Source organism: Passer domesticus, chromosome 1 (genome assembly GCF_036417665.1).
Source record: "Passer domesticus isolate bPasDom1 chromosome 1, bPasDom1.hap1, whole genome shotgun sequence".
NCBI lineage: Eukaryota > Metazoa > Chordata > Aves > Passeriformes > Passeridae > Passer > Passer domesticus.
Genome location: NC_087474.1, coordinates 112,401,513 through 112,425,316, shown reverse-complemented (window position 1 = coordinate 112,425,316; position 23,804 = coordinate 112,401,513). Strand labels below are relative to the sequence as shown.

The window sequence follows — 23,804 nt, the reverse complement described above, 5'->3', positions numbered from 1 at the left end:
CCTGCTGTTTTACTCCCCTTGAGCTGTTCTCATTGCAAAAAGGTACCAGACACGTCAGAAAGTTTTTTAAGTAACAAAGAATTTTTCCCCCCATCCCTGGTGAATCCATTTATCAGTGACTAATGAGCACATAAATTCCAGCATGTGAAGAAAAATCCCTTCATCTTCGTGTTAAGCAGAATTTTTCCGGCCCATGGATCTGCAGCACAAATCTTTCTGGTCTTTCTGTGCTGAGGGTCTAAACATGGGCAGACAGTACAGGGTGCAGCACTGGCACACTAATAATGTAACTACCAGGTACTACAAATTGAATCAGGACCTGTTTAAATACTGGTATAACCATGAACATCATCCAGGACATGGTTCCGTGGGATTTGGTGACTGTCTTTATTTCACTCAGTGGGAAAAACCCCATATGGAAGCAGGATTCCAGTGAAGGGAAAGTTAGCTATGCCTGTCAAGAATCTCTTTTGCCCCCAAAAATTCAGACATCACGGGACATAAGCAGAAAATGAAAGAGAACCAGAGAAGGGAAAACCAAACAGGCTGGGGTCTTCTTGCCACTTCTTTTGAAGTCCCCAGTGTAACTCCTGGCATCTTCAGTGGGGTTTGGCTGGGCTCTGTGCAGAAGCGCCTTTGAAGATTTTGCTAAGGCTCAAGGCCTTGATCATGGCAACTTTTATGCCTGTGAGCAACTCTGTGCAGATGAACACTTCCAGGGTGCTCAGCAGGATGCTTTGGATGAGACTTTGCAGGGCTAGTCTTAAGCAATGAGAGTTTAAGAGAAATATTCTGGTTGTCGTGCTTTTATCCTTGCCCACATCAAATGAAATGCCTTGGCAGTTCTGGAAGAATGAATTTGCATTGAAAACCCACAGCTCTTACAAGCAGTGCATTAATTATTTTATTAATTTGCTCTTTTTACATTATGGGAAACATTCATCTATTTACATTTTCCTGTCCACACACAAACCAGATAGATAATCCTAGGGAAACCCAAATCATTAAGCCATAAAAACACTCTTTTCTGTCTAAAGGCTTTCAAATTTGTGTCTTTTGTTTCAAATCAAAAACATTTTTAAAATCACATTTGGGAATGCAGGTAGGCCAGTGATTTACATTCTACTTAAAATATGCATTTGACCATTTTCCTTTAAAAAAACAAAAACAAAAAACAAAAACCCCCAATAAATTCACAATGATACAGTTTAAATTAAAGTGATAGTGCACATCAAAGCATTAAGGGAACACCAATAAATAAAATGAAATATATTACAAATAAATTATTTCTATTTACCTTTTCAAATATTAAAAATCTTTAATCCATTTCTTCATCTTTCTTTACAAAAAGGTTATGAGAATTTTATGGAAACATCTGCAAAAAATATAATAAATACCTCTTTTTTCTTTTTTTAACTTTTGAAGCAGGAGACAAAACCAACCTTTTCTAAAATTTCCCCCAAGAAAAAAAAAGCAATAGTTTAGTCCCAAAGTGAAACAGAATATAGGCATTTTTAAAATACACTGGGCAGTTTAGACTAAAAACAAATAGTTACAAATTATTCTAAAACAGACGATGGAGCAAATATACTAGCATTAGTGTTTGTAAATGAGTCAAGTGGTTAACTAGTGGCTTTCTATGGGCAGAATTATTTTATTTTGTATTTTCTGGTATTGGCTGTATTTTTAATATTTTGCTAAAAAACTAGGCAAACATTATAATATCCTTTCCAGTGCCAAATGAACTAACAAGCATTCAGCTAAGAATAAATTCATTTAAAATAGGTACAAAAAATATTCTATGATATACAAATACAATAATTTGTAATGTACAAGACTAGATAGTCTTCACTTTTCTGCTTTTTTAGGGGAGAACTTGCTGGATATAAATTTCTGTAGCCACTTGTCAACCAAAATCTTAACTCATCTTTCGTAAAACGTTCACAAAACTAAGTAAGTCTGCGACACAGTTGTGAATGTGGACTCTCACCTAAGTACTGCTTTGAATACTTCAGTACAAATGAGTTCCAAATAATTAATACTTCCTATGACTATATATGCTCAAAAGTGGCAGTTGGCACTATTACATACTGCAAACACGGTGATGTTTTGTTGCTGCTAAAAGTTAAACGCAGTGTTTCAAAACTAGCAAATACACTGGTATTCAAACGCTTAGAGGGTCAAACCTTTTGAAGCTCCTGTAACACCAAGCACTCTAGAGTTACACTGGATTTCTGATTACTCTAGTTAAAAGTCTTTTATATATTAAATTATTAGCCCTTATCTTGTAAACCACAGCAGTAAATATTTGTGCCCTGTTTATAAAGACATAGCTCAGATATCGATGGCTTTGAGAGGTAGCAAATTCTCTAGTGGTTTTAGTATGCTGTCATGAAAATACTTGGTGCCAGAACCTATTACCTCTCCTATTTTCTCGAATAAAATTAAATTAGCACCTGGCTATGATGTCATAGGAAAAGAAGCTGTCTGGCATGGTCTCGATGAATACTTTTAGCAAGAGCTTAACTTTTCAATGACGATTTTCAATGCTTTTTAAGTGCAAGCTGCAGAACTACGCCACATGTGCAGTGGGGTTTTTCACTGGTTGGACTGTCCGTACAGATTGAGCTGCCATGGGCACAGCCAGCCAGCACTGGCGTGCAGCAAGGGCTGCCACCTGTGCCCCTCCATGGTGGGGCTGTCCCTGTGCCTGTGCCCACTGGGAGCAGAAAGCAGCCTGCCTTCCTCTCCCGTGTACCCCTGCCTTGGCAGACCAGGGTGAAGAGCACGTATGGAGCAGCAGAGGAGTCTGGAAAACATCGCTGCACAAGTGCTGAGGGCTGCACAGCTCTCCTCTGCTCACACCAGTCACCCAAAGCAGCCCTGTCACCCAAAGCAGCTCACGCTAATTCTGCTGGCAGCAGCACATGCCAGTTAGGCACACGTGTGCGCACTCACACACGCTCGCACGCACGCACACAACTCCCTTTCAGCAACATGCCTGACATAGCTTTCCTAATGTTGGCACAAGAGATTCCAGTAGCAGCGCGGTTGGCATCGTTCCTCATCAGAGGAGCTGGAGGACAAGCCCCTGTCCCAGCCAGAGGTGGCTGGAGGGGACAGACACACAGGAGCTGACCTCTCAGGCTCCTCTCTAGTCTTATAATCTGCCATTTCCGCCCACTATTAATGAGCTACTTAAGATGCATATTTTTCGTGATTGCAAAACAATGGCAGAAGCCAGGGTAGGAAGGCTTGTCGTGAAAAATATTAAGTTCATATTGATCCCATAACTTGTGAAAAATAGTCTATTGTTCTTGTTCAAGTGAGTACATTATACTATTTAAGAGGAGGCTGAATTAGAAATTTACTCCTAAATATGGACGGTTTGGTGATAAGCAGTCTGAACTGTAGCATACAACCAGCTGTGGATAGAGCAAAGCAAGCCTGGCCTGGAAAAGCATCAGAGGCTCCATGTACAGTAATTCACTTACAGGTGTCCGTGTGTGGCTGCGTGGACGTATGAGAATTGGATGGTCCCACCGAGATTAAGACATCAACAAAACCAAGCTTTTTTTTCTTTTTTTCTTTTTTTTTTTAACCAATATAATCCATACAATACAATACAAGAGGAATTGACAATACAGTACAATTTTAAAAATTCTTAATACTTGGACAAGAAAATCCTTCTTTTATATTATCTCTTCAACTGTCAGTGCTTCTTATCTCCTTCCTTTTTACTCTTTTATTGCCTTTCAAAATAGATTATTTCCCTGGAAGATCAAATTTACAATCTTCTGCTGATTGAAATGTTTAAGTAGTGATTGATGAAATAAAAATGAGGCAGTTTGTGCAGCTGTGAGTGTGCAGGTATCTTTCCACAGGATCTTTTGTATCCCTTGCCATCTCACCTGCGGGATATACTTCCACCTTTTCACCTGCCAGAGCTGTGGGGTTTCTTTTCGTCCCCCCCTCCCCGCTCCCACCCCAGCTCCCTCCCCTTGTGTGACTCCTTAATTCAGGTGAAGATGTGATTTGGAGATTTAGAATAAAGTGCGCCATCTGCTTTAAAAAAAAACAACCAGTAATAAAAAGAAGGGAATCCGAGTCATAGCTCCTTTCATCTTTTGTGAGGAAGACGGCAGAGTCCGAAAGGATCACCCTGCATGACTGAAAATACCAAAGTCCCCTACAGTTTGATATTGCTGTACACTGGGTAACAGGCTAGCTTTAGATCAACTAAAGATCATGAGTAGGTTAAATGGAGCATCTACTGTACAGGTGTGCGGGTGTGTGGAAGTCTGAGTGCTGCGTTTATTGGTTCCAAACAGAAAAGAAAAAGGATCGTGCTCGTTTACATGAGGCAAAGTGGCAGCATCAGTACATGTGACAAAGCATCGTGATGACATGGAACCTTCAGAAAGCAAGGGTGATTAGAGGACATCTCTCGGAGGACCGACAACTACGCCACGGCAGTGGAGTTCACTGGGAGCATCGGGGCAGCTGCGTACAGAGAGAGGGGAGGGGGAGAGTAGGGAGAGAGAGCGAGAGAGAGAGGAGGAGGTACAAATACTTTGTGGTGACCTTGAGAAGGAGCCTAGAGGGGCAGATTATACATGAGGCTTGTCTTGCCAGAGAGAGTCCTCCCGGTTGGATCCCTTCATAGCCTGGTCTGGGCTTCGGGGATGTATATCTCAATGCTTTCGGCGCTCTCGGTAGCTGAGTTCTGGCGAACCGACGCAGCGCGCTTGGCAGCCATCAGCCGTTTCCGGGCCTCCTGACGCTGCGAGCTTTCCAGAGAGCGTTCTCGTATGAGTGGCACCTGACCTTTCGATGGCTTCTTTGGCACTGGAGGAGGGACCCTTCTCTCCTGATCAAAGCAGAAGGTTAATGGCATTATACAGCTTCTCAGGGAAAGGCGGGAAAAACTAGGATATATCAGTAGTTAGAACACACATTTTACCTAAGGTTTGTTAGGTCTTATCTGCCTTTCTGTCTTCGGTCAACTGGCTTTTGTGCTCAAGGGTTCATAAACATGGGGCAAGGGCAAAGGGGAGGGGAGGGCCGGCCGCCGTGCTACTTCTCCTCGGGGATGGTGCTGCCGGGGCCGGGGCCCCCACCGCTACCTGCTTAGTGCCAGGGACTAGGAAAGAGACCGACCTCCCGCCACCGGTGCAGCCGGGAGGGAACGCTGCTCTCAGCAGAGGAACTCTGGAGAGCCCCAGCTCCCGGGCCACCCTCTTTTATCCATGCATAGTGCTAGATGCTCCTGCAACATGGAGGCGCCATGGCTTTGGCGTTCCCAAATGTAGATGGGAGCTAGCTGTCTGCAGCTGGTGCATCAGAATAAGTAGTTTTAAAAAAAACACCCCACCACATATTTATGTATCTATTTTGTAGCAGTTTAGTGACTGCTCAAAAATCCCATGCTCTGGGTCTTGGTGTGCTAGTTCATAAATTCTGGCCTTGTGCTAAATAGGCATGAAGCTACATTCAGCTAGAAATAGAAAATCTGGTAGGAAAAACTTAAAAACTATTAAGAGAACATGCATTAATCATCATGGTGGCAGTTAGCTCCAGATATGTGACCAACAAGGAGGGCTTTTATGTATACCCTGGTGCTTGTATACACACATACACATCAAAAACCAAGAAAATTAAAAAACAACCAAAAAAACCCAACCAAAAAAAAAAAAAACAAACCCTCAGAGAAGGATCTCTCCCATAAAAGAAAAGTGTATTCAGAACTGAATTTCAGGCGTCCACAAAGACTTTGTCAAGTTAATTAGATTGTCTTTTAAGTTACATCCCCTTCCAACTGTGAACACAGTCTCTGAGCGAAGGGATTTTATCACACTACAAAGGTCCCATTCTGCCCTTTCGTTTTCTCTCATGCTGCTCACAACAGCTTCCATGGCTCAAAATATAAAGGTGCTTAGTTACACTTATTCATACTTTGCTTTTTCTCTCCATCCAAGGATTAATCTGTGCTGCTTAAAAAGGGCCCAGTGGCAAAGGCCAAAGGCAAATATCAATTCCACAGAAAGTTTTTTCTTCCTTTTTTTTTTTAATCCCTTTTAAGAAAGGACATGATCTGTTTCATCTAAAATCATAGAAAAATGCTGTTGAAACAGGAACACAGTGTAATTCTTTAAAATGTTTACCTTCCTACTGTAGGTCCCTTTCTTCAGCACTACTTAACTTCCTTTAAACTGTTACAGTCTTCTTTTTTTGGAAACTCTTTGAAATGTTTTTCAGAAGCAAAGAAAAGGCACGTTTTTTTTCGAGGAAAGCTCTCATTTCTTACTGCTGCAATTGCAAACACTCAGCCTACCCACTTTACTGTAAAAGCTAATGAAAGTCCATATACCAGCATTTCTGTGCATGCATGTTTGGCAGTTTTAACCTCCTTTACTGATAGATACTGGAAAAAAAAAAGAAGATAAGAAAATGACTTGCCTTCAGTACCTTGGGCTAGGAAAACACATTCCCATTCATTCCCCTACAAAACACACTAGGTGTGCACAAATGGTGTGAACATGGCACTCCTAAGTCAGGAATGAATATTTAGTCTTGATTGGAGGAGGAGGAGGAATAGTGCTACCAGCACTGCCTGTACAAGCTTCCTGCTGCAAGATTAATGGGGTTTGATATTATTATGGTTATTTGTCCAAAATAAAACACCACTTTGGTCATTGGCAGCCAGCTGACCATAAGCTGAGGTAGCCAGGACTCCTGTCTGAGCCACTGTACCTGTAAATTGTGCTCCCCTCCTTCTGGTGACCCTACCTGTTGGCTGTGTTCATTGCTATCAGACCAGTCACAGTGGAAATTCAGCCACCAAATTACATACCTACAGGAGCACGACATTAGACTGTTGGTTCCTCTAGGAATGGGTCTGTGCTCTAAGGATTTTCTGAAACATTTGTGTATTTTGGCTCACCCAAGTGCTGTTTGTCTTGAGGTGGATAGTGAGGAGCAAAAAAAAAGGTGATGGTGCCAAATGAGAATGTAACGTGAAACATGACTTACATTTGGATGTGGTAGTTTTTCATGGTGACAGAAGAAGACTACATTTACAAAAAGAGAAGAAAAAAAAAAAGAAAAAAAGAAAGAAAATCCCCACCAAAGCTCCAGATGATTTTTATGCTACCTCAGGTAAACAACAATACCAGGAAAGTGAAAGTGAATGTGTTTGTGAAATCACCCACTTTAAAAAAAGCCCAAAATAAGTAAAAAACAAACAAATGGACAAAAAATAGTAATTTTTTCATGTAACATTTTGGAAGGCATATTTTTGATATTGCTGTTTGTAACCTGGCTACCAAAGTCAGCGATGGTTACAGTGGTTCCCTGGTTTTTTCAGTAACACAACCTAGAACTCTTGCTGTATGCAATAATATGAACCGTAAATGTGATTTATTTAATTTTAAGAATCAATATATAAGGCAGTTCCTTCCAACGATTGATCATCTAATATGATTAAATGTAAAGCTTAACAAAGTACCACATTCCCATCATCCGATTCACAAAGACAGATTTGGTTTAAAAATATGCCTGAAACATATTACAGATAATATCCCAGATGATTATTATGTAAACATTGTTAATACAATGAAATTAATTTGATATGAGCTTCATTTCACATTTTTAACGTCAACGCTGTAACACAGAGGCCTACTTAATCTGTCCAGTATTTGTGCAGGGTTTTAAATGAAGCATACAAAATCTACAGTGTTCTACCTTCTTGTCATGAGGATCCATCTGTTTCCAATTATTGGCCTTTAACTGATGAAGTTCATCAAATTTCATACTAATATTTTCTATGGACAACTGCAGCATATCCCAAAACCCTGCTAAATCCTGGGAGGTCGGCCGTGGATGTGCATTAGGATTCTGTGTAACAGAAGAAAAAAACATGTTGGCTTTAGTACTTCTTAATGTAAAGAATTCAAGCAAATGGTTACAAATCTGGCTAGCAAAGCAGTTTGAGCAGATCCCAGTGATGGGTGAGACCCAGAGAGAGGAGCAAAGCGAAGCATTACTTACTGGCGGGTTTTATTTCAAGGAATCTGGCTCGGCGTTGAGCTGCTGTGCCCTGCAAGCACCCACTCACCAAAGGCAGCGGGTACCCCCCACAGACTAAGGGTAGAGGGCCCCTGCGGCAGGATCTGCCTAGGGATGTTCCTGGGCACAACTGGTGGCAATCCTATCTGCACTGAAATGCGTTGCCAGCCTCCACTTTCATGAGGAAGGATTCCCTACCATGCTCACACTTGTAAAACAGAGAGAAACCTGTGCAAATGTACATTTCCTGCATGTGCAAATAGTGATATACCAATACTTGAACACTTTTTCTGCACTCTGAGAATGTAAGGTTTACAAAAATACACTAAGTAAAATTTCTCTTATAGACCTCAGGCCAATTTTTTTTTTTTTTTTTGGTCAAGAATGATTTGTGCTGGGTGAAAACCTCAGGAGACTACGTGCAGAAGTCCAGTAAACCCATTTTTACAGGCAGATTTTTGGGAAGAACGAAACAGGGACCAGGTGGGGAGCATTGCTTTGTGTGTGCAAACTCATCAGCCCAACAGCATTGCTTACAAGAGCATATCTGGACAGTTAGCATCTTCAGCACAGCTTGGGCCAGACCCAGTAAATCCTGTCCTTTCAGTGGACCCCAGCTCTGAACACTTTTTGCATGCAGTGGGCGTACCCAAAGCCTAATCTCTCCTCCACTGGCAAGGGTTTTATGAGGGAAGGCTTTCTCCAGGATGTGTCCCCACAAGCTGGTTCCCAGCTGAAACTGTTTAATTAAAATGAGATGTTGCATACACTCACTTCAAGCATGTTTTTTCATAAATGCTGAGGAGTTCCTAAACCAGTCAGCTGTGGCCTTGTCAGACTACACTGATATATTGTTATTAATTTTGTTGTTAATAAATAAATTACTAGTAGCGTCTTGCCTGATGTTTTACATGGCTCAAGTTTTACTCTGCCTTTAGTTTTCTTCCTCTTCGGAAGCAATAAACCCAAAAGAGTCAGTTGATTGCCTTGTAAAATTTCTATTTATGCTTTCCACAGTCACGCTAACAAATTATTTTGGTAGGATGATTATACCATGTAAGGTGCAATTATTGAAAACAATAAAGTATATATTTTTAGAGCCATAAGGAGACCAGAGATTACACTTTAATTCCTAGTTTTTCAGAGTTTGACAGATTGCCCAGTTGTAGGCTGTTCTTTGCAGAGATATGCAATCAGAAGGCTTTCTCAGTTTTTATATTAAGAACTGGAAGTCTTATTAAGACAGAGCCAATTTCTGTTGCAATTTCTCACCAAGGCAGATTTTAGTCTGGAGCTTGTTTCCCAGGAGCACCTGGGAAAGCCCAACATGGCAGATTTCTGATCCACCCTCAAAGACCTTAAGGTGTTTTACCCATCCGTGTGCCCATGAACTCAACGGTCAAGGGACAGATCCTTGCTCCTCCAAAGTCAGTAGCAGAGCCTTAGTGATTGTTCACCCAAAGTTTTTTTGCCTTTATTTTAAGGGTCTCAAGCTATTGTGAAACTCATGCTGACTCTGACAAGTTTGAGTTACTCCCAAATTCATATCAGGGCCTTTACTGGAAAAATTGCCATCTTAGTCAGGAAATCAGTTTAGTTTATGTAGGATTATTCACAGTGTTAGTAAAAGGTACACACTAGTATCTAGCAGAAAAATTACATACCAGGTTTTCTTCACAAAGTTCTCTGAACTGGTAAAATTTCTGAGCCATGAGAAGCTGGGCACTGCCCACTGCAGTTCGAATTTTCCCTAGAACTGAGAGAAAAAGAAGAGTAAGTCACAATGCTTTCTTTGCTGCAGGCAACTAAAAGCCTATAAAAAGAGAGGAGAAAGCTGTGCAGCAGCCAGCTCTGGCTTTCAAAAGGTATGTTATCTTTCAGTCACAAAAAGAGAAAAGTTGATAAGTCTAAGGTCAGATCTCCACAAGGCAAAAAATATGCAAAAGGTTGCTGCATCTTACTCTCATTCCTCCAGTGAGACCAGTTGTAACCAGTCGAAATGACAGTGTAAACGTGGCTAATCAAAAGCTTCTGCAGGCTGTATAGAAAGCTCACCAAAAATGTCACCACTCATATCACTATGACCCAGACTCGGGCTTTGAATACAAATCCAGCTCACTGCACAAAATATAAACCCAGCTCCCTGCACAAGGACATGCGGCTCTCAAACCCTGTTTGCTTCTCCACCTCACTTAGCAACTCAGGCTTTATTTGTCAGGTGTAGCTGAGTGTTGCTCGACCAGAGCCCCAGAAAGGGGATGATTGTTTTAGTGCACACCAGTGAATCTCATCTAGACCTTCTGAGTACTTTCCATGAGCATAACCCAAGGCTGCTGCTGCCTTTGAATTCAAAAGCCCAGGAGTACTTCAGGGAGCAAAGGCACCCTGGCCTCTCCTCCTTGCTGCTGATTTGGAGGGAGGTGTCAAGGAGCTCCAGCACAGCTGGCTGAGGACTCCTTTGTACAGACAGCTGGATACTTATTGCCCCTTTGGGCTGACCGAGTGCTGTGAAGGGCTGCAGTGAACCAGAAGACAGCCCATAGTAAATGCCTCTGAATAAAGCAGGAGCTCACACTGTTTTGGTTGCATTCAGACACTGGGATTTTACAGGGTAGTTGGGAATGCACTGCCCAAAACCGAGCCAGAGACTGGTGCATTCAGAGGCTCCCTGGGGCGTTCTGGTCTGGGGGAGGCTGTGTGTGTGCACCTGTACATGTGTGTGAACATGTGTATGCGTGTGCCTTTGTGTGTCTGAAAAAAGAAGCAATGCAGAAACACAGCAAAAAGGCAGACATGGCCTCAGCTGGCAGTAAGACAGTGAATCCAAAAAACAGAGTGTGAATTTAGGGATTGCTGAGTGAAAGAATTGATGCTGTGAGGAAGAAAGCAGCTACCGATTTGTTTGAGATTTCCAATGCTCGGAAAAAAACTCCAAAAATGTCTTTAAAAAACCCAGGTTGGCATCACATATTTGTCTGACTCCTTAATTAATTTTCTCTCTCAGCTGAAACAACTTATTATGCCCAATTCTCTGGCTAACAAGTGATTAAACAACTAATTTAAATGAATTTTTAAAATAATACCACTTCCTTAATGAAAAACATGAATGGCAGCCACTGTGTCACAGTCCTCGCTATCATTTCTACTCAGAGACATTCATATTGTCCAGCTCTCAAATAGACACAGCAACTTTTCTGTGACAAATTTACAGCCTGGATATACGAGAGAGGTGAAGGAGGAACAAGAAAAACAAACAGATGAAGTGGCCAGCTCAAGGTGAGTGAATTGCTGGTAAAGCCTAGAAGAGATACTAGTCCTAAGTGCCATCTTCTGCACCATCCCTTGGGCACAGTCACTTTTTGCATGAGAGTTAAGACAGCATTAACAGAGCTCCCTTGGGAAAAGACTGCTAAGTATTTTGATTTACCACAATGAAAAATAAATAAATAAACATATACATACATATGCAACTTTGCTGTATTTATGTTGCAACCCCTTCTAACAAGATTTTTAGCATTTCATTGGTTCTGTGACTGGCTGCAGTGCTGGCTACCAGAATGCCACCACGCAGTGCTTGGTAAGAGAAAGGCTTCTCCAAGGATTTGAGTAGCCACATGCTAAGCAGACTGGCACAAATACTTGTGATAAACTGAAACTTGATACACACTTATATGAAATCTGTGTTCTCTTCCTTCAAGGCAAATGGTTTTCCTTCACCAGCCTCAAAGCTCACTTCTCAAGGCTGTTGAAGGAAAAGTGGTATGTGGAGTTCATTTATACTTCAGACATACAAAGCGGGGGGGAAAAAAGGGGGAGGGAAGAGAGTCTTTTCACATTTTTTTCCGAACCTATAGGAGAGAGCTCTGTGAACACACACAGAGACCAGACTTTCATTTTGTTCCCAGAACTCAGCTCAGTACTGCCAGGAAATAGCCGTGAGCTGGAAGATTCACTAAGCAGAATATTTTCAGCATATTGCGCAGGGAGTTTTGCACACAACTCTAATTATTGTTAGCAAGGCTTGCGTGTCTAATTCTGTGCGCACAGTGCTGAAAATGGACCCCTTGGTGTGTCTAGTCATTTATGCAACCCAATATGCAAACCACTCAACTGAAAGGACTTTTCAATAGTAGGAGGAGCTACTCCGAGAGCTTTCATGTGGTTCCCATTGTTATGAAAACTCTTCCCACTGAGTATATTTGGGAACAGCTGCCTCATCTGGAGTTCGGCCACTCTGATGCTTCCCAAGACTTGAGAAGGGGAAAAAAAATCTCTCAACTTCTTGGGATTAAAAAAAAAAGAAAAATAGAAAAAAAAGAGGTGGGCTTTTCCTGGAAACCTGCACTGAAGGATTTGGAATTCACATCCCAAGCATGAAGAAATGTATATACAACTTGTTGATGATGGATGGTAATGTGCCTCTTTCTTTTGGGGAAGAAGAGCTTAATATTCAGAGATCTCAGCAGAGGGAAAAGGAAGTCCTTGTCCTTGGCTGCCTAGTGACTGGCTATTTGCCTAAAAAGCATCATCCCAGCTGACTGCGGGATGCATGCTGATGCTGTTCTCTATTGTTGCCACTTCTGCTGTAGCTGTGGCTGTATCTAGTCAAGTGTCACTGACTCCTCGCCCCTCAAAAGAAAGGGGTCTGTTAATGTGCAACTGGTCAACAACCAACTCTGTCACAGAAGTTAGGGGGGAAAAAAAGACAAAACACAAAGCATACAAAAAGCTGAAAGGAATGTCTCTAGAAGACACAAAGCCTTATCAACAGCTTAAGTTTTGTTTCCAAACCCACGTTGCTTTTAGTGTTTCAAGGCACAGTGTTCATTTTGCTTACTCAGTCAAAATCTCTGGTGCCCAACAGAAAGGCCAAGGTGTAGGGAAAAATCAAAAGCAAAAATAGACCAATAGATTTTCTTAGAAGAAAAGTCTGCAAGGTTTGTAGCCAAAGAACATAAATGGAATTACAAAGATAATACTCAAAGCAAATCAGAAAAGAATCAGAGAAATCTTTAACAGCAAGGGAGATGGGGTACAGAAGGAAAACCACATAAACATTCAAATTGATGTGTTCAGCTAATAGGATACAAAGAAAACATATAAAACCAAGCAACAAAAAATCCCAACCCATCGAGATGCAATCATAATGGATTTAAACACCTATATAATGTTATTCATATCTGCTTTCTGTTCCATACAGGACCATACAGCACACTCAGCACTGTTGGATCTGAATGCCTTCCAGTAATGCATTAAGCAATGTTATTAACATCCATCATATGCTTTGCTGTCACCTCTTCCCCAGAGGGAGAAGTGTGTGTACTGCAGTGTTTTGTTTTAATAGTTTGAATTTTTCCTTTTTTTCCCCCTCTTCTTGCTTTGACCTATCTTCCTTGTAAATCCGGTTCCCTCCTGTGACATTTTTTAAGACATGGACAATTATGTCTGTTCTTGAAAAACTTATAGCTATTTTGATGGAATTCAGCTCCTGTGGAATGCCTCCTCACTGTTACTGTTCTTATCTAGGAATCACAGAATATTATTCTAGAACAGACACATGACAGTGAATATCCTTTAAAGACAGTGTCTTTAACCCCCCCAACAAGTTCTTCTTTTAAAACATTCTTGAAGTTAGACTTGGACTATGTGCTGTTCAAGCAGTAAGTTCTTGCTTCTCTTGGTTCTAAGAATTGCATGGGACCTGTTTGGAAATTGTGGAGCTCTATGTGTTTTCCCCCTCCATGTCTTCATCGGAAAAGAAACAGGAAAACAACAAAATAAAAGAATTGTGAACACAAGCAAAAAAAAAAAATGATTGTCATCTGTTCTAACTAGGAAGGTGACTGTGTGTGTAACAAGGATAACAAAATATAAGAAAATAACAAAACCCACCTGAAGTGATGTGAAAAGTAATCACATTGAGAAACCAGAGGAGTTTTGAGAAGGGATAGCATTATTTGGCCTTAAAATCCCAACTGTATTTGCATTTGAACTTTGACAGGCCCCAGGGTCTAACAAGTGACAAAGGAGACACTTAAGACTCCTGACTCAAATGCCCTTAATGTGAAAACACCTGGTTGACAGGCAGGGCCCAAGCTAGGGAACAGAATACCAGGGACTTGCTCATTGCCCCAGGAGCAAGTGGCAGGAACAATAGCTGAAATTACAGGGACACAGCCTGACATTTGCGTTGCAGATGTTGGCTGGGCACTATGCATATGAAGCAATCCTGCCACAGAGCTGTCACAATCCATTTCCAAGCCAGGATGGACCAGCATTTTAGCCTATTCATGTTGACAGACCCACATTTAAATAACGCCAAGTATGACAAAAGCCAGGAAATTCAAAGTTAAAGCTACTGCTCAGGTCTTAAGCTCAGCTGTTAAAGAGAAAACAGCCAAATGGAACAAACTAGGGAAGGAGCAGTCCTTTCTTTGAGTCATATATACTTACAGGAGTGATCTCATTGAAATTAATAGGGCTGTCTGCATGAGCAAATGCTTCTCATTTGGATTAAAGCAGTTTCCATGTGTTCTCTGACTTACTTGGCTTTTATTAGCACATTTAATGGTTTGTTTTTTTTTTCCCCCTAACTAGATCGTTTCCTTGCTTGTGGATTTCACTTTTTGCCTTGCTAGCCTCTGGACACTGGTAGGGCTTTCCTTGCTGGCTTTCCTTGCTGGCTTTCCTTGCTGGCTTTCCTTTGAGAAACCCTCGTGTATGGAGAAGTCCCTTCTGGGGACAAAAGAAAACCAGAACAAGAAAAGGATGAGTTGGGCGTATGGCCAGAGGCACGTGGCCAGGGGGATTCCAGCAGGACTCGGCCACATGTCAGGCTGGTGACCATCCCTGTGCTCGGCTGTCCCAGCCCACTGCAGGATGAGGCTGTCTCACTCCTCCGAAGCCTGTGATTGCTTGGGGAAGCCCTGCAGAGGAATGGCAAATAGTTTTTCGTGCTTATGGCTGAGAGTGAGCTCATGGGTATCTTTTTATTTTGCCATGCACAACTATTATGAAAAATGTACATTTTCCTAAACTTTATTCTCTCACGTCTAACCTTTACTTTTTGTGTTTTCTTTTGAAACAATTGAAACAAACCTAAACAGCATTGCATAATCCCAGAACTGGATGAATTTGTAGAGGCTCTGGTCCTGAGCAGTGAGGTTCCTGCAGATTTGAGGTCAACCTTTATTCACACACTAGCCCCAGAGGGCTGCTGTATACACACAAGAGAGTTATAATGACAGGTCTTGTGAGAGCCTTGGTTTTCTGTTTTAGTTTTTACTTGATTGGCCTGGCTTTTCTTGCCACTAAACCCACATTACACCTGACTTGTGGTGAATCAGGCCTGCTGGTTGCTTCTGATGGTTATCTTTACACCAAAGCCACAGTACAACCTCATGTGAAAGAGAAACTTCTGGAGGGGGGGGCAGGGGAAGCTTTCTGGTTCTCCCAAGAAGGTCAATATGAACAACAGCAAAAAACCCCTCCAAAGACAGGCCAAGGCTATAGGAATATTCCTGTGCCCACCACTGCTGGGAAAAAAAAAAAATGGTCAGAGCTCTGCAGGGAGCCAGGTCTGATGCTGCTAATTTTGTATGTAAATGGTGACAATAGAGATCTGAGCCAAAAGTCACCAACAACTGTGGTGGGGCTTTGACTATTTGAAATTTTACAAGGGAGAGGTAGGAGGAGCAAGCAGATGGTTGAGGAAAAAACAAAAAAAAAGTCAACAGTTGATTTCACTTAAGGCCTGATCCAAAGCGTCAATCAAGTCTCACAAGGTGTTTAGCCTCAGATGTGTAACATCTTTTCTTTTTTTTTTTGGTGAGAGCCATAGAGTTTGTAGCCAACTTCCCTGTAACTGCAAAATACACTGAAATCACATCAAGTATGTTGGCTTAAAGTGTGATTGGTGTTCATCTGCCTGTCACACATGCAGCAGCTTTATCAGAAAATGATTTCAGATACAACCAGAGTATACTATACAATAAATAATTCATGGCGGAAGGGAAACCACATTTCTCTCTATATTGGCATTTCATCGTGCAGCCGCCGAACCACAGCTTGTTTTTATACAGAGCAGCAGACTCCATTTCCCAGCTAGAAACATTCAATCCCATCTGGTAGATCCATTCCCAGCTAGATAATACCCTACGTATCCATGTAACATACAAGCTACTGTCAAACAGCAGCGAGCCGTCTCCCCGAGACAGCTGTTCCGCACAAGGGCCGCATTGTCTGGAGGAGCGCGGATCGTTTTACGGGGAGCGCCGGGGGGATGAGCCCTCTGTCAGCTGCCATGGCATCGAGAAAACCTCGCTCATCACACGTTCTCGTTATTTTGTTATCTGGCCAAACACATGCTGGGGATGTCAGGTTGGAAACAAAGGATGCATTCCCTGCTCTGGTTATGTTTCATTAGGGAAAGCAAAGCAAACGCACCTCTTCTGCTCCTTTCCTCTCTCTCTTTAAAGTGTATAGATGTATGAAAAAGACTTTTTTCGGGGCAGGGTTTGTAACAACCAGGCTTTTGTTCCTGGCACTGCTGAGTGGGCGGAGTGGCCCCGGCCATATGCTTTTCCTTGGCACCAGGTAGAGCGGGACGTGCTGAGCCGCAGCAGAAAGCCCTGCACAGCCTCTGTGGGAGGCAGCTGCCACGTGCCACAGCAGCTGACAGCGTCACACCAAAATAAGTACTGCAACAGTGGCTACCAAACCCAGGTGACCCTTCTCTTCCTGCCATTTCCAGTAATCACAAGAAGCACCAGGACACATGCCGGCTCTGCTGTGAGGAGGCATTGGGAATAGCCAGCTTAACCATTCCTCTATCTTCCCCATAACTGACTCCTCACACTGATTGCCCAAAGAGCCCTTTAAGACTGTCTTATATCAAAGACACTGAGACATTGGGAGACAATTCTGTACAGATATGCATTTTCCGCATCTATCAGGCTCATAAAATTCCCTTCATGTTCTTTTCCTATGACTTTATTGGTGCACCAAACACCTTGGTGCACAAATAAAATATTTATTGGTTTTTCCAGTATTATCAGTTCATAGAATGACAGAATAGTTGAGGTTAGAGAGGACCTTTAAAATAATCTAGTTTCAGCCCCATTGCCTTGGGCAAGGACACCTTCCACTAGACCAGGTTGCCCAAAGCTCATCCATCTGGCCTTGAACCCTTCCAGGGATGGGGCATCCACAATTTTCCTGGGCAACACTGTTCCAGTGCCTCACCACCCTCATCACAGAATATGTTTTCCTTATGTTCTAAGTTGTTATGACTTATAAAAGTTGTGTGTTTCCTGTTTGTTATGTCTTCACACTTCTTTTTCAATCTAAAATCTCATAGTTCACAAGGTTTATTTCTTCATACTACAGAAACAACAGATACTTTTTTATTCTGATACATGTGCAAAGGGATTTTTGAATGCATTGATGATGTGAGCTAAAAATGAGAATCAAAATTTCTAGAATTTGGGAAATCTTGATCTGTTTTTAAGGTCAAACCTTCCATATATTTTCTACAGAAGAAATTGTTAGCGTCCTGTATAATATAAATTTTATATAAATATAAAACCTTTACATATCTTAAAATTCAGGTTATCTTATATATGCCATTAAAATAAATTTCCAGTTGCTTACGATTTTGTCTAACTTTGACTATCTAGATCCTACCTTTTCATTCACTAGGTTGAATGGAATGTTCCAGCAGAAACAGCTTGTGCATTTCTAAGATTTTTTTCCAGTGTTAATTTCTTTAATAAATCAAAAACTTTACATTTCAGAAGAATTCAAACATCTCTCTTCTTGAGAGGAAAGGTTAAAAAATTTAAGAAGCAATTCTGGAGCTGAAGTAATAGTCCTTGCTTTGGTAGAAGCTAATTTGGGAGTTGGTAAAATATTACTTTTATATCCTGGAATATATGCTTAGGCATGTCTAAATTACAAAAAACTGAATTCTCTGTAAGCAGCTTAGTGTTTCCCAGAAGCTCACTTCTAAAAGTTGAAACAGCTTTATTTGCAAGGAGCATGTTCACAGATTTACTTCTGTCTAAAGTTGACAGCCAGAAATAGTACTGTTCCTTGTAAGAGAAATAAATGGAAAAAAAACCCTTCTATTTTTACTGGGAGAAAAAAATTCTGGACTGGAAAACACATGCTCAGCCCTTCTGCCCTAATTAGAGTGAACAAATAAGATGTGAACTACTCAACTCTCAACCCTTCTGAGTAAGGAAGGTTTACTAGACAGTCCTGTTACCTTACAGGTAGGTTAATATTGCTGACAGTGGTGACAACTGAGATGTAGTTTGCATGTGTGTGGTTTTTTATCACACTATATGAAGAACTTGTTTTATTGGAATGGTCAAAGCAAATGAGAACTACAGGGGAGATGTAGGGAGGCTGGAGAGAGAAAGAGAGAGAGAGAGGGAGAGGACAATTTGGAAGCATAACTGCAATCTCTTTCAGTAGGGAGAAATATCTAAATACTCTTATGCTAATCACCATCTGAAAAGGCAACTGAAATATGAATTTAATTAAAAGAAACTACAATCTGTTAAATTATATTCTAAAGTTATGAGAAGTGATTTCAAACAGAAGAGTTAAGAAACATTAATACTACAAGATCCCTAACCACACTCTCCTAATTATCCGTTGAACTATGCAATCCCAAAAACTGATACCACCAGAGTTTCAGAAGTGCTGAGCATTTGCATTCCCTGTCAGCTTTAATAAGGATTATGATATACATACGTACAGTCCTTTTGAGAATCACAGCCATAGCTTCCTTAGCTAAGTAAGAATTCACTGGAGTGAATTTGACCTATATTAAACACATCTTTGCAGTTGCAATATTATTGTGTGTGGTTACTTACTGTCCTCAGGTAAGTTGTTTTCACGTTCTTCTCTCTCCATCTGTTGGCACCAACCCTCCATACGATCTCTCTCTGCCTGAAGTAGCTTCAGAAACCAGTGGCCATCTCGTGGGCACACTGACCTTTGAACAGCTTCCAGAGTATCTTCAGTAATAGAGTCAATCCATGGGTCAGGAGGAGGTAAAATTGATGGATCAAAATCTGTCTCAAAGTCATCATCCACTGCACATGCATGGTAGTGGTTTCCTGACCCTTGTATGCTAACGGTAGAGGTGCTTGCATCTCGGGAAAACTGTCTTGATATTTGTCCAGAACATGTATTGTCCTCTTGAGGGTCGATTATTTCAAAGTTCTCATGGAAATCCAGGTCTGCTTGCACAGCTGCTGTTACACTATTAGACCGTGTAAACCTGCGAAAGCTTTGGAGAGCACAAACAGAAAATGTTTAGAAAGTTTTTTCTAGGTAATTTGGTATGGAAGGACTTAACTAAGATTCTGCCACTCTTCCTAACACTGGCAGTCACGCCTCTCAGTGCTACACTCAGGTGTTTTTTTTCATGAAATGATCAGCATGAGCTTTTTTTCTCATTGCAAACAAACAAGCATCTCTCTTTTTCCATGCAAACTCACTGTTTATTGAGACAAGGACCTCTAATTGTTATGTGATTTAACAAAGCCAGAGGCCAGCCCAAGAGAGAGCTAACAGTGCCAGTAGCTCAGGATTTTAGGTTACTGATCGATGAAAAGTTAAAGGGGCCCAATTTTCAGAAATGCTTTATCTTTCAATTATTAAAACTTACACCCCTTTGAAGTTACACATCCAAACTCACAAGGCACATTTAAAAATCATACATGTGAAATCAGTAAGATACTAATACCAATGAGTCTACTATGTATGTAATATTATATATTCCATTTATACAAAAAAGTACTTTTAACTCAGATAAATATTTTATTGTTTCTTCATAATTACTCTTCATAATTATATATCTGCCATCTCTCACAATTTTAGTGCCCATTGCCAGTGTCCAGACATTCTATTTTTCACATTCAAACTTCAGTTTCAAAATGATCTCTTTTTCACCAAAGCTAGTGCTCTGCCTGTCTGTGTTACCCTCGTTATGATGATCTCCTGTAGGCAGCTCCCTCCCACCTTGCAGAGTTCCCCCGTGTTGGGGCATCTGAGGGGAAAGGCACGAGCAGGGGAGAGAGGAGGTTTGGGGGTTTGGGTAGGAGTGGGTTTTCTTTATGTAAACAGCACTTCATATTCTGCAGTCTGAGGCATCCGGCTGAGAAGGCTGACAGAGGAGGAGCACAGAGAAGTATAAGGAGTGAAACACGAGGAATGTTGTTGCAAGAGGTGGTAATGAGAGCCCATTTGATCAGCAGTGAATTGTGGAGGGTATGAGTGGAAAATGAGTGAGGCAGACTGCTGTCTTGCCCCATGATGAAAAAGAAGGTAGAACCAGAAAGTAACCATAGATGTCCCTTAAATCAGTAATATTTAGGGCTCAAGATTAACAGTTTTGAACTGAATAGGGACAGATTCCCATCTCTTCTTCTTACAAATCCAGGATGCCTGTGCGCTTATGCAGCCAGTAGTTAGTCTCCAATTTGTTCTCAATCTCACATCTACACTTGAAACTAGTGTTAGGACCCACTACCCTGTGATATTTTGGCTGTTTTGCCATTGCCAGTTCTGTTTTTAGTTTGTGCTCAAGCAGCAGTGAAAATGCTGAAGAGATGGAGGAACTGGATGCTGGGCACCATTTCACTTCCTTTCATTTATATTCCACCTTCCACTGAAGAGCAATAGCCAATTAGATAAGTACAACCAACAGCAAAATTTCATCAAGTATGTTTAGTCTGCAGCTGGTGAGGGAGCAGATGGAAGGATGCTGAGGTGGAATTTAATCTCCTATATACCTGGTGCATCCAGATAGCTCAGGAGGATTGTAGTAGACTTCAAGGAGGATTGTAATTGGTCCTGCTGGAAATGAATGGCTGTTGATCTGGGGCTTTGAGCGGAGTAGAGCAAAGCAAAACTGGAGTTGAGAAAGGTCTTCCAATTAAAAAAAAAAGCCCATGATGTTAATTTGAGCCTTCTTCCTCTGCAGAAGAAGGTTCAAATGAACATCTCAGCCATACCAGTCCCAGGAAAACTTTAGTAATAGCTTGTGTACATATTTTTTTAATAATCACAAGCATTTTAACATAGTGCCTGATGCTTGCAGTTCTTTCATAACAGATGTTAAATGATACAAAGTCATGGTTGTGCCACTGTAGTTGTGCGTGATATGCACCAGCAAACTGAAAAATAAAGTGTGCAGAATCTTCATCTTGGTAGTATTTATCCTTTGGAAAGCAGAGAAAAGCATTTTGTTATGGACTGATACAGCAGAAAAAGTTAGAAAGGGAGGACAAGGGTCACTGGGGAGGTGGAATCTCTTCCATAGGAGAAAAGGTTTAGAAAACAGATGGCTGAGGAGGACTATGAGAGATCTATGAAATTCTGACTAGGGGATGGTTCACCATTTCTCTGAGTGCAATAACTGTGAGGAGGAAGGCAGCCAGTTGCAAGGCTTAGAGGTCTAAAGATCTACATCTAATGAAAGGAAGTACTTCTTCACACAACGTGTGATTAAATTGCCCCAGAATCCTGGAAAAAGCAAAGGTAAAAATAGGTTCAAAGAGAACTTGATCAAATTCACAGGAAGAGCCATTACACATCTCATATTTGGCTTAGGAAGTCCCTGAACAACAGAATACTAAATTGGGAATGTCTACTGGGAGAAGTAGTGCTTAGTTCACAGACTTTATACTTTACACACTCTCCTTTATACTTTTCCTAAGTATCTGCTATGAGCCCCTGGCAGAGAAAAGCTGTCATACTAGTATTAGTGATTAGAAAGTGATTAGGCTTACATTACAGTGAAAATCTATTGGTCCAATCCATGTTAGTTTTTTTAGAAATTGCTTTAATTTGACCACCAACCTGACAATTCCCATATCTGCAAAGAAACATACAAACAGACGCACAAACACGCACACAGATGTGTGTGCCCACACAGGCACATGCTGACTGAGGATTTCTTTTTAGTCATTTAGTCAGGGTTCACTGAGAGCCAAGACATTAGTACACAGTGTACTTTTCTACACCTTCCATAGCACTGGTGAGAAGAGCAAATGCCTTAGTCCAGGCATGCTCTTCTCCATGTCCCTGCCTCCATGTCACAGCCACCTTCTGCTTTCTTCAGTGCCCTAGACTCTGACACTCTTCTGTTTCAGATGACCACTTGTGTTTTCAGTTAACACCCTGGCTTTTCAGTGTATGCCAAAAACCAAATGTGAAAGCATCAAAGTCTGCTTGACAGGAGGACGTATTGCTGGAGGCTCTACATTTCAAGTCTTTCAGGAGTGTGCTCTTGCTGGGTTCAGTATGAGCTAGTACCACCAAACCCAGACTCTGCTTAACAAATGAAATAGGATGACCTACTTTTTTTGCCTTTGTTTTATCCCTATAATAGTATGCTACAGGTTTGCATGACAGTTTCTTGGCACTGGATTATGTAACTTATCTGTCTTCAAAAGAAAAACAACTTGGCAATAGAATATAGCATCAGTTCAAAATTAAAAAAATACTTCCAAGGAAATGTATTTTGAATAAAATGGAAATGTAGGAAGGCACTTACTATCTCCCTGCCTCCAACTCATCTATGTAAAATGTCTAATAGATGGTAATTTTAGTCTCTGACACAGCTTCCTCACTCACTTCCAGGATGTTTTACTCTTACAAAGTACCATTTGTGTCCCACATGAGCCACATGCTTTGCTCCTGGTTAAAACCCCGTACTAGAGGAGAGCTGTTGAAGCTAATGATAAAGATTTTGCTACTTCTACCATATAAAACATTCACAAGTTTACCTAAAAAAAAAGGGAAAAGGTCTGAAGTAGAGGTTTGCTTCTTCTTCTGCTTCCAGGCTTGGCCCTTTTGTACTTAGTTGTGCCCTGCAGGCACCAGGTGTAATAATTACATCTTCAGAGAACTGCAGCAGATATCTGGCCTAGGGTGCAGAAAGCCATGAAACCTCAGACTGGATAAACCAGTATGGAGAACAACAGAATGATGTGTTTTGAACAACAACATGTTGGCATTCAACTCTCAGCTTCCAAGTCTTTGGCTTTCTTTTGCAAAACATGTTTGCAATTCAACTTAGATAGTTCTTTCCTTAAAAAAAACTTCAAACCCAAAACTCCAGAAAATATCTGAATTTCAAACCAACTGATGCATGGTCAATCTCACAGGTATTTAGGTTAAATTCAGCCTTACTTTACCCACTGACTGTCCTACTCCTTGGTGGTAGGCTTCTCTGCTAAGGCTGCAGCTGCTGTCAGCAGAACAAAACAAACTGCAGAAGGAGTTAGCAGATAGGGTACCATGTTTCTAATGGCAGGAACAATATTCCTGCTCCAACCCTATTCCTTGCAGCTGCTCATCTTTGTTCATCACATTGTTTTAAGCTAGTTGGTTTATTTGTTTTTTCCCAACTCTTGGCCTTTTCATTGCAGAGCAGAGATGCTGGCTGGAGTGCCCAGCCTCCCTCCAGGGCTTGGTCTGGTGCAGGAAGGCTCTTGCCAGCCAGCAGGGTGTGATCAGAAATTCATGGCCAGCTCTGCCAAGGCCAGGCTTGCAGCAGCCCACTAGCTGGCTGGGAGCCACCAGGGCTGTAAGCAACCCTCGGTTCACAGGGAGCTGTGGCCAGAGAAGGAAATTGGCCTTGTCAGAACCAGGGCCTGCTTTACCTTTTGTGGACCAGAGCAGGAGTTCCTCCTCCAGGAATGCATGCACAGGTT

General features: G+C 41.5%; 1 protein-coding gene across 8 annotated transcripts in view; it reads right to left on the bottom strand.

Moving 5' to 3' along the window:
* Positions 1 to 879: 879 nt before the first annotated feature.
* Positions 880 to 23,804, bottom strand: part of DLGAP1 (DLG associated protein 1) — a 401,105-nt gene continuing 378,180 nt past the window's right edge. For all 8 annotated transcript variants that reach the window (XM_064434359.1, XM_064434357.1, XM_064434367.1 and 5 more), the window contains 4 exons: positions 18,951 to 19,369; positions 9,732 to 9,823; positions 7,744 to 7,896; positions 880 to 4,870 (listed from right to left, as the gene is read on the bottom strand). In XM_064434359.1, coding sequence (XP_064290429.1) covers positions 4,661 to 4,870; positions 7,744 to 7,896; positions 9,732 to 9,823; positions 18,951 to 19,369 — 874 coding nt within the window. In that variant the 3' untranslated portion in view covers positions 880 to 4,660. The remainder of the gene's footprint in view (positions 4,871 to 7,743; positions 7,897 to 9,731; positions 9,824 to 18,950; positions 19,370 to 23,804) is intronic.